General features: G+C 41.7%; 1 protein-coding gene across 1 annotated transcript; it reads right to left on the bottom strand.

Moving 5' to 3' along the window:
- Positions 1 to 5,742: 5,742 nt before the first annotated feature.
- LOC122813523 (zona pellucida sperm-binding protein 3-like) lies at positions 5,743 to 11,877 on the bottom strand. The gene is made up of 9 exons (XM_044085886.1): positions 11,421 to 11,877; positions 10,200 to 10,312; positions 9,978 to 10,081; positions 9,317 to 9,494; positions 9,008 to 9,128; positions 8,789 to 8,880; positions 8,580 to 8,704; positions 6,376 to 6,471; positions 5,743 to 5,880 (listed from the first exon to the last, which is right to left on the bottom strand). The coding sequence occupies exons 1-9, from the start codon at positions 11,862 to 11,864 to the stop codon at positions 5,780 to 5,782; spliced, it is 1,374 nt and encodes a 457-aa protein (XP_043941821.1). The 5' UTR covers positions 11,865 to 11,877; the 3' UTR covers positions 5,743 to 5,779.
- Between the last annotated feature and the right edge of the window lie 6,726 nt (positions 11,878 to 18,603).

The raw sequence follows: 18,603 nt of genomic DNA on the forward strand, positions 1-18,603 counted from the left end.
ACATACAAGGCCATGTCCAACCCGGAATTAATGGACATGCTCCACCTCAAGAAATCCAAATCCACCAAAACCACTAGAGCAAGCGACTTAAACCTTAGCACGGATATAAATAGGACGTGCTGGAGGGATAGATTTATCACTCAGAGACTCCTATGCTGTGGAATAAAATCCCGGTCCATGTGAGGCAGAGCACCTCGCTGACTCTGTTCAAGAGAAATCTAGACCTGTGGATGGGAGATCGTGGGTTTACCCCAGGAATCATCTCTGTCACTGCTGGACAGAGGCACAACAAACTAATGGGCACAGTATTTTTCATATAAGGGGGTGGTAAGCCACAATAATTTGGGCTAGGCTTATAAATGCCTTAGGGCAGATAGCCTAGTATAAACCTATGAACCTATAAATAACAGGGCCCTGAAAGGAAGCCCTACCTCTACCACGCCTCGACTTGCCCCTAGAATGAAAATCAAAGACCATCCCTTAGCAGGCCAATTTCTATTGAACTTAGGGGGCTGAACCTGTAAAAATTCCTTAACCGTCTGCATAGACTTAGCTTTTTCCTCCATTTTTTTTAAAACTAATTCCACTGGAGGGCCAAAAAGAACAGATTGCAAAGGAGCATCCATAATTCGAGCTTTAACATGCTCTGACAAGGACTGATCTTTAAGCCAGGCATGTCTGCGAACAACAGAACTAGTAGCAGCCACCCTGGAAGAAGCTTGTAAAGCATCAAAACCACACTGCAAAGAATGCTTACCAACCTGGTCTGAAGCATGCACTAAATCCTGAAGCTCCTTACAGTCAATACCTGCAGCTAAAGCATCTACTTTACATTTCAATTGACAAAAAATTCTGATACCTGAGCATATGAAACTGACAATTTAAAGCCCTCATAGCCAAAGTAGAAGAGGTATACAGTTTACCCCACCTACCCCACCTATCCAGGGCCCTAGCATCCTTGTCCAGAGGAACTGGATTCTTAACCACAGAAGCCTTAACACCTTTGGGGCCTTGAGAAATAGTTTCCGGATCAGCCCTAGAGAACCCTGTAGTATCTATCTGGTTTAACAGGGGCAGGAGGCAGAGAATCTGGGTTAAGGGCAGCCTCAGAAAATACATCCTGAACAACATCCAGTACAGGAGGAATAGCCAAGGGCCTGTGCCGAGGCAAAAACAAAAATTCTCTCAGCCTTTTACGAGAATCAGAAAAATCCTGGCCTTCCCATTTGAAATGTTCCCTCATGGAATGCAAAGTTTGAGAAAGAAAAATCTTCTTGAGGGGACGCAGAGGGAGAAACATCCTCAGCCTCCGAATCAGAATAGGGAGGGAAATCCTGAAGGTCTTCCACAGAGGAATCTGACTCATTGGAACCCTGTCTCTACCCTGGGCCTCTTCTCAGGTAATTAAAGTAATCAAATCTTCAGCCATCTTTAACATGTGCTTCCTAGGAACTGGACCCTGGGGAAAAGCACCATAAGATCAGACTTAAAATGGCCTTTGCCTTGAGAAGGGGAGGGAGCCACAGACAGAGGCACCCTCACCCTGGCCTAACACAGGAGAAGCCACCCCTGTAGTAACAAAGGCTCCCTTGACACTCTGGTACACTGTCAGAAAGAGCCACTGAAGCAGCCAGTGTTTACAGGGACCGAGGACCAGAGTGGATCCATATCCTCTTGGGACACAAGAGAACTTGTGTTTGTGCTTCTTAGCTTCTTAGAGAGAACAGTCCGGCATGTGTAATTACAACGTTACTAAACACCCACTAGCACACAGTCCAACCGATGTTTAATAATGCAGCTTATTAAAAGTAGCACAAAAGCGACACCCAACAACGTCGTGCTCAGGCCCTAAACAAGGAATGCAGAGTGAATGGTAATCCCTATTAGGAATCTGTTTCCCACAAGAAATAGTTATTAACTTTTTCTGACATCCGTCAATACTGAGGCAAGAAAGACAAAAAAAAAAAGTCCTAGCCCAACTTGGTCTCCGGTCTGAAACTCGAAAACCGACAATTCCAGAACGCCGAACGGCACTTGCAAATTCTGCTTAGGACCATGCGGCAAGAACGACACCATAACATCAGTCTGTCATGCGCATTTATACTGACACCACGTCAGTCTCGGGCGCCATGACAGACGCCAGATCTAGCCCTTTGGTATCCGGGCCGATGGTGGGCAGTGGAGTACCCATTAGTCAGGACTGCAGCAATGGGAGACGACGAACATCCACCTTTTGTTGTACTGTATGTTAATATGCCAGCCAATTTAGCCCCTTTCATTACACGGGTTGATGGGAGAGGAGCTCAACCAGTTTGATGGATCCTTGTGTGCCAGCTAGTAAAGACTAAATCTATACCTTCAGCTTCTTAACAAGCCGAGACAGGTTACTCCTCTTCAGAGCATTATTTTGCCTTGGCATACATTTTCTGAAAGAAGTCAGGTTAGTAACCTTAACCCCTCAATAATTTACTAAATAAAAATTAAAGTCTGAGGTTTGTATAATCGGATACAACACAAGACATGGCTGTGCAAAAACTAACACCCTGGCAAGTTGCAACAAGTTTCCACATTAAGTCCAGATAGATACAGACTACAGCAGTTTACATCCATCCCACTAACGGGTACCAATTTGTTAAGATCACTAGAGAGGTTGGCTCGATAGTTGCATATTGTGTCCATGCATCGCCACCATGGAAAAAGCAGTAACTGGAGCATCAGCTGTCCAGCATCTACTGCAAACTAGATCTTCACTGGCAGAAGGGTTGTACACTGTTTGCAACTACTTACTGTGCCAAGGCAGAAAGTTGTCACATCTAGGGTATCCCATATGCACTCTACCAGCAGATTGAGGGCAGCAGTCATTTTGCTGTAGTGATTATTCCAGCCATTTTTTTTTTTACACCACCTAGCTAACCTGTACTTTGTGGTTCACCCACTATGGAGATGGACAACTACTAAAGGGAAAGTGAGAAGCACTAGTTACAAATGTTACATTGCAAGGGTCATTTGAAAATATCTTTCCTTCAGCCCCTTATTCAAAGGCACTTCATTAACCACCATTACAACAGTGAGTTAAAGATAGTTTCCATGCCCTCCGCATGGCATATACTCTTAGGACCGCTGCAGTGTAGATTGACTTTCCCAATGTTCTCTACTAGTTTAAAGATCAGGTGTCCATATGCAGCCATGAACAGTCTTAAGGGGGTCAGGTCACCAAGACTTCCCTTAGACTTTTGAAGGGCTAGCTTGGTCAGCACTGGAGCTCTAAAGTGTACATTGAAATATGGACCTCAATTACAATAGGTAGTGCCTCTGTAGGGAGAAACCACTGGCCATTCATGGCCATTCATTGGATGGAGCCAATGGTCTATGCAGTCATGTACAGTCATAAGAAAACCCAGAATTGCACAATTTTTTTAGGCAAGGTTCAAGTTGCAAAATTCACCACCGCAACTGGTACAAGCAAGCAAAATCGGAGGGCAATGCTACTAAACGCTAGAAGTCTAAAACTTAAAAAATGCACTCGTGGCACTCCTTAAAATGGAGAAAAGGAAGTGCAGTGACCATCTGCCACCTAACATGGACTGAAGGTGGAGGACTGTCCATATTCATTAAGGCTATCCACATCTCCATGCTAGCTGCTCAGCATAATGCATCCAAGAGCAGCTAACTGAGCAAGACTACAATACAAATTGTAGCTTGCTACAAATCCCCACCATACCAAAGATTTAGACCACCATTAAACTGGGAAAATATACTCCTGTACAACTTTTGCTCAATGTTTTCTGGAATTCATAAATTCCAATGCCTTGGATCAAGCTTACCCACACCCCCCACCAGGGGCAGCAATATCCTAGACCTAGTAATTACCAACATGGGCAACTGGTGTTCCACACCTGAGGTACATTCATTTGTCATCCAGCCACAAGCTAGTCACCCTACATACATATCCCACCCCCATTAGGTAAACCACTAACTTAATGCTTCTCAAGGTACAACTGCCTCCAAGAAGCTGAGATCCCTCAAAATCCTCTAAAGCTAGTTACAAAAACATTGCCACTGTGAAGACAACCACATTCTATAGCTAGGTCAAGAATCTCATGGCACTCTGCTCTATACTGGAAGACTGCAGAGTTCTTGTAATCATGGCTGCACAGCTAAAAAACTCTCCAAAGCCAAGAATAGCATCCATGGGACCTGACAACACCCCATGCTGTATTCTACATGAACATGATACTCCACACAATTGTCATCCCACTCCACAAAGGGGAGCCACCATGGACCCTGGGAACTACTGCTCCATTATCCTGAAGAGCCTGGTCTGCAAGGCTATGGAACTTGCAAACAATGATTCATCTCCAAACTCTGGACCCCATCCAGTTCAGATTTGTAAATGGCAAATAATGTCTAAACCCAATTAGGTTTCTTTGAAGCAATCAAAGCTGTAGGATGAGGGTAAGGTGGTTCATACAGCCTATCTAGATCTCACCAAGGCTTGACACCATCCCTCAGATAAACTCACTCACTAAGCTATATGGATTGCCAAATGGCTCACTGAAACCACACTGAAAAGTAGCAGACTTCAAAACCAATTTCAGACAAGTTGAATACCACAGGGTTCAGTCCTGGGTCCTCTCCTGTTTTGGCATCTACTCTCTGAAGTACATGCTAACTGTCTTTGGCTCATGTAGGACATTAACCATAATCAAAACCAATGGACATCCTACAAAAGGATGTCACTGTGACAGCCTGGTGTCAAAGCCATGGCCTCAAGCTCCATACCAGAGTGGACAGTTATCCCTTTTGGTAACAACTCTGTACCCATTAACTACCACATAGGCAGTAGAGTAGTCAGTGTAGAGAACTTGGGGACAGGTGGACAGTTCTGATAATGTGGCACTCATGCCTGCTCCCCCATTCATTAGACCCATTATAGAATACAGCACCCCTTTTGTTATGCATCAAGACAACTAGAAAGGCCGCAGAAAATCTCAAGGATTACTGGTCTTAAAAGGCCCTACACAGACCTCAGAGAGCTCTAGCTTTGCATTGTCGCCTATTCAAATGAGTAACATACAAAGCTGTGTCAAACCCAGAACTGTTGGACTTGCTCCACTTAATCCCAACCCCTCCAAGCTACAAGCTTGAGACCTAAACCTAGTCACCAAAATACAGAGAACATGCTGGAGGAAGATATTCCTGTCAGACTTCCCATGCTCTGGGCCTAGGGCCAATAGCCTAGTACCTATCTATGAACATATGGGATGTCACATGCATTAGAACAAGGAGAAAGCTGGCAGCCAGACAGGGTGAAGTAGTTGGATCATGACAGTAAGATGCTTTAGCTAAGATGCTTTAGCTCTGCAGTCCTGAACTCACTTTGGGTGACCCTGCTGGAAGCACACTTCCTAATCTACAAAGGGCTCCTAGAACACTCTAGGATTTAGTCAGTGAACTAGACATTTAGAGGTCACAGTTGCCATTTTCTGCTCAATAAGGGATTCAGATGGGTCATTCACATGTTGCCCCAATTCATGCCTATAGGTCAGATAAACCTCAAGTAGGGTAATTTATGCTTATAGAAAAGGCAGTCATTGCACCAGATTCAGTTATTAATGCAGAAACTTCAACTTTTGGAAGCAAGTAACAAATTAGGGGCACCCATCAGCTTAAGTTCCCTTTTAAAACCAAAGATTGATGGGAGCCCTTTGAAAACTGAGTTAATACAAATTCACAGAGTTCTTTATTTTCATAATTTTTATTTTCATATTTGTGAAAATTACATTAGTGATTTGTGCTTTACATAAACTATGATAGCAGCACACAAAGCTAGGATTCCAACTCCAAGTATGGAAAAGGCCATGGCTTCAACAGCAGAACCTACAGAAAGGAGGAAAAAGCCAGTTAGATGACTCACTAAAATATATTTGTTATGCAAATATGGACTGCTTGGAAACATGAATTTCCCCACAAGCTTATTTTCTGGATGCATTACAGGTTTAGAAAGCAGGTTGTGAAGTATAATATGATATAGCCAAGGACTACAAGTGCAAGGGCAGTTAGGGATTCATACATAATAGTCCCTGCCCTAGATGGAGTAGGCCATTTGACCACATTTAGCAAGTTAACTAGGGTGCTAGAGGAAAAGCAGCTTTTCCACAACAAAATCCCCCCTCCCCCCAATGTACTTATCACTTCCATTAGGGTGGCAGTTACCACTACTGTTCAGGGAACAGTTGCACCAAGCACGAGTTTCAGGTACCCATTTAAATGGCTACATCAGTCTGGTGCTGGATATCGGTAGGCTTGGGGGTTTTCCCTTGTGATTTAACCCAATGAACTGGGGAAAAAAAAAAAAAACAAAGCCACACTTACTGTACATGCTCCGTTCCATGGGATGGTAAGCCTTCACTTCTTGCACAGGGTCTTCAGAGATCAGTATTGGTCCAAGATGCACATTTGCTTGCGATCCTGAAAACAAATTAAAACATTTGTCATGTTAACAGGATACAGTGTAGCACAGATCTTGAAATTTCTGCATTTAGCTCCATCTGCAATACAACTTTCATCCTATGGCACAGGACTGTGCTGTGATCAGCAGAAAGGGGAAGCAATACAGAACAAAGATAGTTTAGCTTGAAAGGGGTATCCAGAAATTCTGGGTGTAGTGCTGAACTGATACATTCCCAGCGAGTTTGCTACCCCTTTCCTGAGTTTGCTACCCCTTTCCTACACACAGGTGGCCAAGTATGACAATACAGGATATCCCTTTCCTCCCTGTACCCCCTTCTCACAAGCAGACCCTTGCAACCCCAAATTAAGACAGGTTAGCCAGAAGTAAAAAGCAAGGTGGAGTGGAAGCATGTCAATTTGCAACTACCAGCTGCTTTTTCTAGGCAGTTCTAAGCTATCCAATTTCCCTTTAAAAAAGGGAAGAAACTGGGGTTAGCTTGGATAAGTTGTGTCCTGTAAGGAATAAGTTGTGTCCTGTAAGGAATTTCTGGGGACATTCTAGTTAAGTGCCTGGATAGGTACATGGAATTATCCTCTGATAACATTGCCTCACTACAGTAGGTGAGGATGGCAAAGCCTACTGCTTGCATGTCCAAGTCGCCAACTACTGAGCCAAGTAGTAGTTCTGAGTGACTCACCAGGGTTTAGACTATTGGTGGTGGGAGATATCCTGCTACCTCTTTTTGCAAAGACTATTCCTATTACACAGGATATTGTGGTTTCCATAGGGTACAGCTACCTCCACATAGCAGGTATTAACATGCTTGTATAGTCTTTGAACAGTTCTGCATAGGTTTTTGCAAGTTAACCTTAGTAGCTCTTGAAGGTTTCCAGGTTAGCAGTGTTCCTGGATTGAAATTTGACTAAAATGGACATTACACTGGGGTGCAAACACTACTCAATATTGCCAAGGATCAGATGCAGTTGTGTTTGCATCCCTGTCAGATTTAGCTTAACAAAAGGCTAAGTAAGCAATTGAGCTCCTCCCAAACTACCAGTCACAAGTGCATAGTCATTACCAGCCTGGAAGGCAGGTCAACTGCCAATGTGCTCTGCCAGCTTTAACATGTTCATCCAAGTTTCTCACCATAGAGAATGAGGGAGTGGAGTTTTAGCATGGAGCAACACCTTTAGATTTTCTAAGTCTTTTCTATTTCAGAAGTGGCTTCAGTTTAGCTTTGCCCTGTGGGGATAACAAATTTGAACCCAAGAGGTGCAGAGCATCCCTAGCAAAGGGATTCAACTACCATGGTTTAGTCCCTCGTCTTGGACTTACTAAGTCACTTATCTTAAAGGATGCTACAATATGAAGTGCTGCTCAATGCAGAGCTTCTACCACCCTGGGGCACAAGACCACCAGGTATCTTCATAGTCCTACATGAAGGAACTCAAGGGTACTTGTGGTCCATTTGTGCTCCAATGTGTGCATGTGTGGTGGGGTCCTGTGGTCCCATGAACAACTCTGGAGAGGGTCACAAAGTCTCCAATAACCAGAATATAGGTATGCCTTTTCTACAAGATGGGTGCAGCATGTACTTGAGCCTTTTCCTGGTAGCTGCCTTAAAATAGGCAGAGACCAGTTGGAATGTCCCATACAGATACTGATGAGTAGTGTAATAGATGTCAAGCTGGCACCTATGAAGCCATTACCAGGCTCTCATTAACCGGAGAAGAGTCTGTGCTCATGGGGGGGGGGGACACAAGTTGAATGTCCCAAATAGTAACCCCCCCCCACACCAGATGGAGCTGTCTACACAAAGCATAAAGTTAAGCAGAGAAAGATAACGGAACCTAGTATTCTGGGTCTATGGAATACAGTGCAAGGAAGAAGTGAGATAAGAAATGCCAGGGTGGGGAAAAGTTAGACTAAGGGATAGCTAGGCTTAAATCACAGTTGGATATTCTAGGCTTAAATCAGTTGGATATTCTTACTCAATTGTTAAGCCTTCTGTACTCATCCCGTGACACTAGTGCATTCACAAGGCAGTACAATGTATCCAGTGTGTACAGATTCACAGTGAACACCTAACTCCATTACCCTTTGGGTCTGCCAATAGGATACTTACCCTTTAGGGTCTCCCTTTTCCAATGTCTTCTTCCAGAAGGCTTTAGTTTACTCCTGGTAGCCGGTCCACAGTTCCTTGCATCACAGCAGCTGCAGATGTTACTGACACCCTCTATGGCAGACCAGCTATATATATAGGGAGTGAAACTGAAAATTAATCTGAGTTAAATACTTTCTTCTGTACCCATTAAGCATCCAAATTCAACTTACAAATTCCCAGGTTTTATGAAGGAGCAGGCTTTGTTTGTAGAATCTGGTACTTGGGAAATGCTCACAGCTTTCACATGGCATGTGATGTAGATCTGAAATACAAAGTTAATGAAGTTATCCAATAAAAAAAAAAAGTAGAGTCTGTTGGATTTTTAAGCAACCTGCTGTTTTAAACATGCACTATAGAAAAGCTGCAGCTTAGGATGCCAAGCAAGTTACCTCATGTTTGGACTCTTTGAAGAACCTGAAAGCCAACAAGTCAAACTGAAGGGTGTTGTCTTGAGGTCTTGGAGACTTAAAGGCTGATGAGGAATCTGTCAGCTTACTGTCCCCAAGGCATCTAGAAAGACATTTAATACTATTTATACAGCCAGCTGCAGGTCTCCCAGTCTCAACATTTCACTTCCTGAAAAAGTAATGCAAGTCCCTCCCAATTAATCTCAGATGCACTGCATTTTATGAAAAGATGTCTAGTACCAGTACTGAACAGATTCCACAAAAAAAAAAAAAAAAAATTGTAGTACTTACCCATAATTATCAATGATGGAATATTTGGGATTAGAACTCTCATCTTCTTGCAATGTTGCCACACAGCTATCAATGAACAGTCGCAGAGGAACATGGTTGTCTGTAGAGACAGAAGCTTCAATGTGCAGTACATCTCCCAGGTAGAATTCTCTGGAAGCCCTTGGAGTACTCCAGTCGTCTAGAAATTAGTAAATGTTTAAAACAACTCAAGCAGACAAACAACTCAAGCAAACAGCAAGATTAGCAAGCAGCAATTAGGCAGACTATGCCTGGGAGAAAGTCACCTCCATTTCAAACTTCTCACAAGCAGGGTCCATTGCATTCCATCTGAAAATGCTAGTTTCTATTTCAACAGAATGGAGAAGTTCATTTCTCAAAATATTTGCTAGAAAATAGGCATTTGAATTAAATTCATTGTAATACAAAGTCATAGGTGTTCATTTGTGGACCCCCCCATTTATGGCACTATCCAAAGGTCTTGCTCCAAGAGGTGTGATCTTCACAGCTATTGCCCAAAGTCACCCTTTACATACCCATTTTGTGCAATTGTTAGGTAACTACATTTTCTTGGGAATCTACTTTCAAGTGTCATAATACAACATGAAAAGTTAATTATGACAAGTCCTTATAGCTTCCACCCAGTCAGAGTGCACCAACTTACCATTCATGAGTCTTAGTGAGAAGGTCATTCTCTGCTGAGAGGACAGGGTTGATCTATATGGTATCCAAGTAGGCTGTATAGCATTACTGCTCACATTATCCTTTCTGAAAGGGAATTTAGAAAAATGTGAGCTCAAGGATTACAACTTGAGAGCTGTGTTACAGTTTAGTCACAAATCCTTCAACTTGAGAGCTGTGTTACAGTTTAGTCACAAATCCTTACCTTGGGTAATAGCACTGGATAGGAACCTCAGCTTCATTCGTTCTTATGATAACCAGGTTAGTTGTAGGACTATAAAGGAGACTTGTGCTATACACAAAGTAGTCAGAAGTCATCTGTCAAGGTGAAAAAGTTTTTTTGTATTAAAACAGCCCAATTCAAAATGCAGCAACCCACCCAAGATATTCACTAGACAGCCTTAGTCAATTTAGACCCCACCAAAGATCTTATGAAATGCAAGTCGGCTGGATTAAGACACTCATTCCACCACACTAAGGGGGGGGGGGGGGACTGCACACCACTTACCTAGAGTCAGTAGGACATTGTTACCCAGTCAGTTAAGCATAAACTGAAAATGGCAGGCCTTCCCTGTAAGGAAGGCTTGGGCATTTTCTTCACTTAGCAATGCTAGTGTTTGAACACTTGTACTAATACTCTTAGCACTGAAAAGCAGAGCTCACAATACTCAAGGGCAAGTTTCCAATGCTAGATTACACACGAGGGAAGTGTAAATAGCTAGCAGCAGTTTAGTTTACTCAATGTAATCAAGGCCTTTCCAAAGGCCATACAGTTTAACAAAGCTAGACAACCTCCCACAATTGTACCAACACTGGGGGTAGGGGATTAGTTAACCTTGCACAACTACCACCACAAGTTTGAGACCAATAACAGTTAATACACCTAGGTGGGGGTTGCTAACACTGCAGTTATACCTAGGTGGGGGTTGCTAACACTGCAGTTATACCTAGGTGGGGGTTGCTAACACTGCAGTTATACCTAGGTGGGGGTTGCTAACACTGCAGTTATACCTAGGTGGGTGTTGCTAACACTGCAGTTATACCTAGGTGGGGGTTGCTAACACTGCAGTTACACCTAGGTGGGGGTTGCTAACACTGCAGTTTTCTGCAGAACTGTCAAGAGATGCAAAATGTTGTAGCTTTATATGAATTTCTCCTTTTTAAGTATAGAGAAGAGAGCTTCAGACTTTTAGGAGCCCTAGGATATTGACATGGTAAGGGGCTCCTTATGCCTAGTATAAGGTATGCTCTTTCCTATAAAGAGGAATTAGCAAATCCAATAACTATAAGATTAAGATCTTTAAAATCCAAAGACTATGGAAAAAGCATATTCATCCCAATCATCTATTTTTATAGACAAGATTACTAGTCCCTCATAAAATATTGACTTTAGACTGCATTCATACAGTTATACTAAAAGACTTACCTTTAAGGTGCTTCCACATTCATGAAGTCCATACTGGAAAGTAATTGTAGTAGCATTCATAGAAGTAGGGACACAGCCAGCAGAACCTAAAGTAAGTTCAGCCTCTTTTACTAAGTGGCCTGTTCCAAAAAAGTCCTTCTGGACAGTGACCAACAAATCAGCCTCATTACACACAACAGCAACAGTCCGAAGAAAAGGCATACTCTTAAACTGAACAGCAGAGCTACCAGGGGCTAGAAAATGCAGAGGAGAACCAAGCTTAGAAAGAGAGCTGTGAGAAGTACTACCTCCCCTAGGTAAAGAGGGTAGCTTCTGAGACCCCCAGGTATTCTTTCTATGAGATTCCCAGCCATTACTACAAAACCCCTCCTTAAAGAGAAGAAATGCAGTACAAAACTGCAAAACAACAACAAACCCCATTCTTACAGAAAGCCAAAATAACATAACCACTATGACTTCCCAAAGGGTTTAAATACCTGCAACAGCTTACTCCAATTCAGCATTATTTGCAGGTGCACTGACTGAATTAATTGCCTGAAACAAGGTGCAATGTTCACTCTAGGCTTGATTGATAAAAGCAAAGTTAAAGATTTAGGGTAAGACTCAGTTTAGAAATTCAGGCAAAGCTTTATCGTGCAAACAGGACATTTCATATTCATCAGAAAATATTCTGCTATGTCTCTTTATTATTACCCGCAATTAAGTAAATAATATTCTCTGTAATCTATTTAGAATGAAAGAGCAATCAAGGTAGGGACAAAAAAAAAGTTAATTATGGAGTTATATTTTCAGACCACTGAATACTTTCTTTGCTTTTAAGCATTTTTAAGAAATGTAGAGCATTGAATGACTGCCAGTATACATAAATACACAGACGCACACACACACACACATATATATTTTTTTTATATAATATGCATCTATATCTCTATATGGGGGTGGGGGAGCAACAGCGACTGTAAAGTACATTTTTACAGACTGTAGCCTCTGTAGGCCTACATGTCTTCTGCTTCTCATGTGCCTTCCAGAACAGTTTAAGGATACTGTTTAGAATTAAGTGCTATAGCAAAGCCAATAAATACTTTATATGTTCTACGTGTTGCCTTAAATTTCCAAATAATGATGCATGCTTCAGAGCTATGCTGTATGAATGAAATAATGTCGGAGATAGTGGCTAAAATTATTTATTACATTTTAGAAGTTTTGACAGTGACATAAAATCATTTTTCTGATGTGTGATATGATAATTCTGAATGTGCCTTATTGCTTTTGCCTTGTGGATTTGCTCTTTCCTTAGGTTCTGGTCCTGCAGACTGCATTTTATTTTATGTTATGTTTATGTTATATAATGTTATTTTACATTTGTTTACCGGGATAGTCTGGCTGGGTGTGAGCTCATTTCCAGCAGAGGTCCGGGAAGAAAAGCTCCAACATACGAAACAGTCAAAAATTTACATGAGAACATTTTTACAAGACAAACTGGTCAATTTACCAGAGGTTACAAATGTTCACAGTTAGTATTGCTACACAGCTAGATAGTAACACATGCTTTAAACGTCAGTTAGATTCCAAAGCATTTCAATATCCCAGAAGACCCTAATGTCACTGGGATTTTTTTTTTTTGTGAAGGGCTGTGGGTATATTGCACAGTTCAAACAAGAACTGTCAATGTAGGCAGTGGAAGAACATTCAAAATAATAAAATACTAATGACAGCCTTAGATTTTGTAGTTCAGAAAAAATCATGTACATGTATAGCTAGTGACATGGTGATAACACTGCAATGTTCACTGCATATGCATCGGCTGATGTTTTACACAAACATAATCCCCCTTCCCAATGCCCAAGCCTATTAGAAAAGTGTTCAATGCTACTGCTTCACAGCTCTTCAGCCTTCACATTGGTCCCTTTCTATGTAGTGTGCATGTGTGAGACTAAGTGAGTGAGTGTGGCTTGTAATGGGTTAATGACCCATTCCAGATTAGCTCATCTGCCTTGTACTTACTGAGCGCCAGGACTGTAACAAGCTCTCCTGTGATCCTGAACTGATTATATGTGCAATAGGAGAATGTATTAATGAATGAATAAATAAGATCACACTGGTTGGTACGTAAATCAAAGCATGTAAGAGGCTTAGTACTCAGTGAATCACTCCTGAGCCCAATAAAGCACAAAAAAAATATTTGTTTTGTGCACTGTTTACATCACTCCTCCTTCCTGCTGTGTGTAATGGATACAGAAACCTTCCAAGTATATCCCACAGACAGCCTGGCGTGCATGGCATACCCAGAAATAATCCTGAAGGTGTACAGTCCTCCTGTACCTTTAATTATTAGTAATGTGTTAGACGAATGGATGTTTAGATCCCTACAACCCTTACCTGTGTCAATGGCACTCAGTTATTCATTGCTGGGGTCAGTGTCCCTATCTTCCCAAGTCTCTGTAATATATACTAACTGATCCTGGTAATCACTGCCACCAAAACCTACCAGTCCCTGTAATGTACAGTGAATGATTCCTGGTGGTCATTGTCTTAACTCCTACCAGTTCCTCTCATATGCAGTAACTGACCCACAATGGTAAGTGCCCCACCCCTGCCAAACCCTGTAAAGTACAGTAGGTGATCTCTGATGATCAGTGACCGGTACACTTACCAATCCCTGTAATGTACAGTAAATCATCCTTGGTGGTCACTGCCTCAACCATTCCAGTCCCTGTAATGTACAGTGACTGACCCCCAATGATCAGTGCATCACCTCTACCAATCCCTGTAATGTAAATTAAATCATTTCTGATGGTCACTGTTCTCACCCTATCAATCTCCATGTTGTACAGTTCTCATCCAAAGTAGTCAGTGTCCCATCCCTACAAATCCCTGTAATATAAAGTAAATCATCCTTTGGGGTCAGTGCCTTCTACATTTATGAAACCCTGTAATGTACAGTAAATCTTTCTTGGTTGTCACTGCCTCAATCCATAGTAATCTGCCCCAAGCCCTACCAATTCCAGAAAAGTATAGTAAGCGATTTCAGGTGTTCCCTGCCCTGCTCCTGCCTCAATCCATACTAATCTGCCCCAAGCCCTACCAATTCCAGAAAAGTATAGTAAGCGATTTCAGGTGTTCACTGCTCTGCTCCTACCAAACTCTAATGTACAGTCAATTATTTCTGGTGGTCACTGCCCTGCCCTGACCCCTAAAAATATCTTTAATGTATATTAAATTATTCCTGGTGGCCACTCACCCAGTTCCTACCAACCCCTGTAATGTACACTAAGTGACCCTTGATTGTCACTGGTACAAACCCTACCAATCCCCATAATCTACATGAACTGATCCCTGATTATCACTGGCCCAACCCCTACCAATCCCTCTAACGTACACTAACTGACCCTTGATTGTACTGGCCCAATCCCTACCAGTCCCTGTAATATACACTAACTGATCCCTGATTGTCACTGGCCCAAACCCTACTAATCTTTCTAATGTAAACTAAATGACCCTTGATTGTCACTGGTCCAATCCCTTCCAGGCCCTGTAATGTAGACCAACTGACCCTTGATTGTCACTGGCCTAACCGCAACCAATCCCTGTAATGTACACAAACTGACCCTTGATTTTCACTGACCCAGCCCATATCAATCCCTGTAACATACAATAATTGATCCATGATTGTCACTGGCTCAACCCTTACCAGTCCTTGTAATGTACATGAACTGACTCCTTGACTGTCACTGGCCAAACTCCTCCAGTCCCTGTAATGTACACTAACTGACCCTTGGTTGTCACTGGCCAAACCCCTTCCAGTCCCTATAATGTACACTAACTGACCATTGATTGTCACTGGCCCTACTCCTACCAATCCCTGTAATGTACACTAACTGACCCTTGATTGTCACTGGCCCAAGCCCTACCATTCCCTGTAATGTGCACTAACTGATCCCTGATTGTCACTGGTCCAAACTCTACCATTCCCTGTAATGTACAATAAATCATCGGTCAGTGCTCCCTGCCCTTGACAGTCCTTATAACATATGGTAACTCCACTGCCCCAATTCATAATAATGCCTGTAACGTACTGTAAGTCATCCTTTGGGGTCAGTGCCAACTGCCCACTATCCTCCCCAATCATTGCAGTGTACACTACATAATACCTTGTGGTCAGTGACCCAGTTCATAACAATCCCTGTAAAGCACAGTAATTGATTTCTGGTTATCAGTGCTCCTGCCTCAACAGATCCATCTAAGGTCTAAGTAAGCTATTGCTACTGCTTAGTGCCACCAGCATGGCCAGTTGATGTAATGTTCAGTAAGTCATCCCTGGTGGTCACTGTCTCAACCCCAATCAATCCCTGTAAGTTTCATTTACTAATTTCTGGTGGTCAGTATTCCCACCCGTATTGATCTCTATAACATATAATAAAGCTTTCCTGGTGGTCACTGATCTGTACTAATCCCAAAAGATACAGTAATTAACTCTTATAGGTATGTGTCCCTTCTTCTTCTACCTGTCCCTGTAACAAAACATAAATTATTCCTGGTGGTTATGACCCCAATAGCCACCAATCCCTGAAATGTGCAATACCTGATCTCTGATGGCTAATGGTCCTGCTCATACACATCCCTGAAATGTACTGTGATTAATTATTGGTGGTCAGTGCCCCTGTCCCTGCCAACCCTTGAAATGTACAATAAATCATTGTTGGTGGTCACTTCGCTAATCATTTCTAGTCCCTTTAAGGTACAGTAACTAATTTCTGGAGGTCAGTGCCCCTGTTCCTACAACCCCTGTAATGTACAATAAATCATTGCTGGTGGTTACTGTGTCATCCCAACCAGTCCCTGTAAGGTAAAATAAAAAATCCAAACATATACGTGGAAACATCGGTTTAATAGGACACAGCACTGAATCCCACCGACTAAGTGCTTTCACCCTAACAATGGCTTCATCACAGTACTGTTGGGTGGTACAAACAACATTTAAATAACATAAAATTCTATTACCCAGCCAATCAACATTCTATGACATCATCACAGCACTTTTAAATTTAAACAAACAGATGACAAATTATAGCACTAAATATTATCTACTCAAAATCTAAAATATATAATATGTAAAAAATACTTTTTACCAAAAGATGTTAAAAAATTGAACCTGTACTTGAATTAAACTCAAACACAGATCTAAAAAATGTATAAGACCTTTTTGTGTACAAAAAATGTCAAACACGTTCATATCCTAGTTGCTTTAGTCTTAAGCATAGGGAGAATAGCAATACTGTCATTAAGTCCCGGTGCGTGAGTGGCATTTAATCTCAGTTGCCACATAGTCTCCAAATGTTCCACCTTGAGCTTTAAATCACCCCCTCTTTCATTGCATTTCACCCTGTCTATAACAAAAAAAATGATTTTTTTGAAATTGACACAGTTTAAACTATGCCAATACAATTAGTTGTGGGCATCTTTAATCCTAATGGCCCTGACATGTTCAACTATTCTTTCCCTCAGTTTATGTACATTTTTACCAACGTAAAGATTTGTGCAACTGGTGCAGGTTGCCACATACACTAACATATTAGTGTTGCAACAACACCTACCCGGGCAAGCTAATGTACGATTATAACCAGTGGCAGACACATAAGGGCCATCATTGATGTACTTACATGCTCTGCATGCTCCACATTTGTACATTCTAGAAATCCAGGATTTTCTGGAGGGATTTTCCATAATATATTTTACATTCCCCCCTCGACTATACACTATCCTTGGTTTGGGTCCTAAGATCTCCTTACATGTGTCTGTGAGACCCAAATGCCATGCATTGTTGAATACCAAAACAATGTCCTGAGCAAGATGATTGTACCTAAGAACCATTACAGCAGAAACATCAACTGAATCTTGAAGAGGCTTCACAGGAAGCCCTGCACCAAGAATAGGTTGGTAAAAGGTGTTCTTTTTCTTCAAAATGTCATGCTTAATCCTCAAAATTAGTTTTAAGGGGTAACCCCTATCTAGGAACATACCCACAAGTTGGAACAGGTCTTGTCTGAATATGTCAGGGTTACTCACCAACCTGGACAACCTAACCATCTGCCCCTTGACGATACCCTTCTTCTGATGGTAAGGGTGACAGCTGCTGTAATGGAGCATTGAATTGGAAAAGGTTTTCTTCCTGTGGTTACTACTTTCCAAAACTGTACCATCAGATTTAAGATTAATGTCCAAGTAATTAATTTCACTTGGATGCCAGGAGTGAGTAAACCTGAAAAAAGTAGTGGTACTGTTGACAAACTCAAAAAACTCATTGGCTTCCTGTTCATTTCCCTTCCATAGAATGAGAATATCGTCCAAACATCTGTTATGTAACAGAATATTGGACATAAACCTAGAGGTGAAGACAAAACTTTATTCCCAAAACAGGAGTACTAAATTGGCAAAAACTATGGCACATTTTGCTCTCATAGCTACTCACGCTGTTTGTTGGTAAATTTCCCCTTCAAAGAGCAAGAAATTATTCCTTAGGACAATTTCCATTAAATCAACCAATAAGTTGATTTTAGTCCTATTACAGGTTTTACTATTTAACAGACCTTCCCTAAAGAAGTCTAAACCCTCTTCATGGAGTATTGTAGTAAAATGATTGATCACATCAATAGTGAGGAAAGAAAATGACGCTAAGTCCACGCCCCTAAGTCTTTCCAAGCAATGCCAAGAGTCTCTTAAAATGTGTCCAAATTCACCCAACACTGTTTTAGTACATGAGTCAACAAAGGCTGCCAATGGTTCAGTTTTGGACCCTCTGGCTGCCACAACAGAGCTAAAGGGAGGGTTAGAAATAGACTGATGTGTTTTGGGTATACTGAACATAACCGGTATAACCGGGTGTGGAACAGATAGATACTTATATTCATCCTCGTCTAAGGTGCCTTGAAATAATGCATCAAACAAGAATAAATCTATCTTTGAATAAGCCCTATTAACCTCACTGATACTAACTCTAGTGTAGGTTAGTTGATCATTTAATATTTCACACATCCTGAAGACTTAGTCATATTGAGACATAATCACCATGCCTCCACCTTTGTCTGGTTTCATCAACCGCAGTTCATGATTTTTAGCTAAATTCAAAAGTGCCTTCCTCTCCTCAGTAGACAAATTGTCATGTGCTTTTTTACTGTCACTATTC

This window comes from Protopterus annectens, chromosome 1.part1 (genome assembly GCF_019279795.1).
Source record: "Protopterus annectens isolate FY-2018-M chromosome 1.part1, PAN1.0, whole genome shotgun sequence".
NCBI classification, from domain to species: domain Eukaryota; kingdom Metazoa; phylum Chordata; order Ceratodontiformes; family Protopteridae; genus Protopterus; species Protopterus annectens.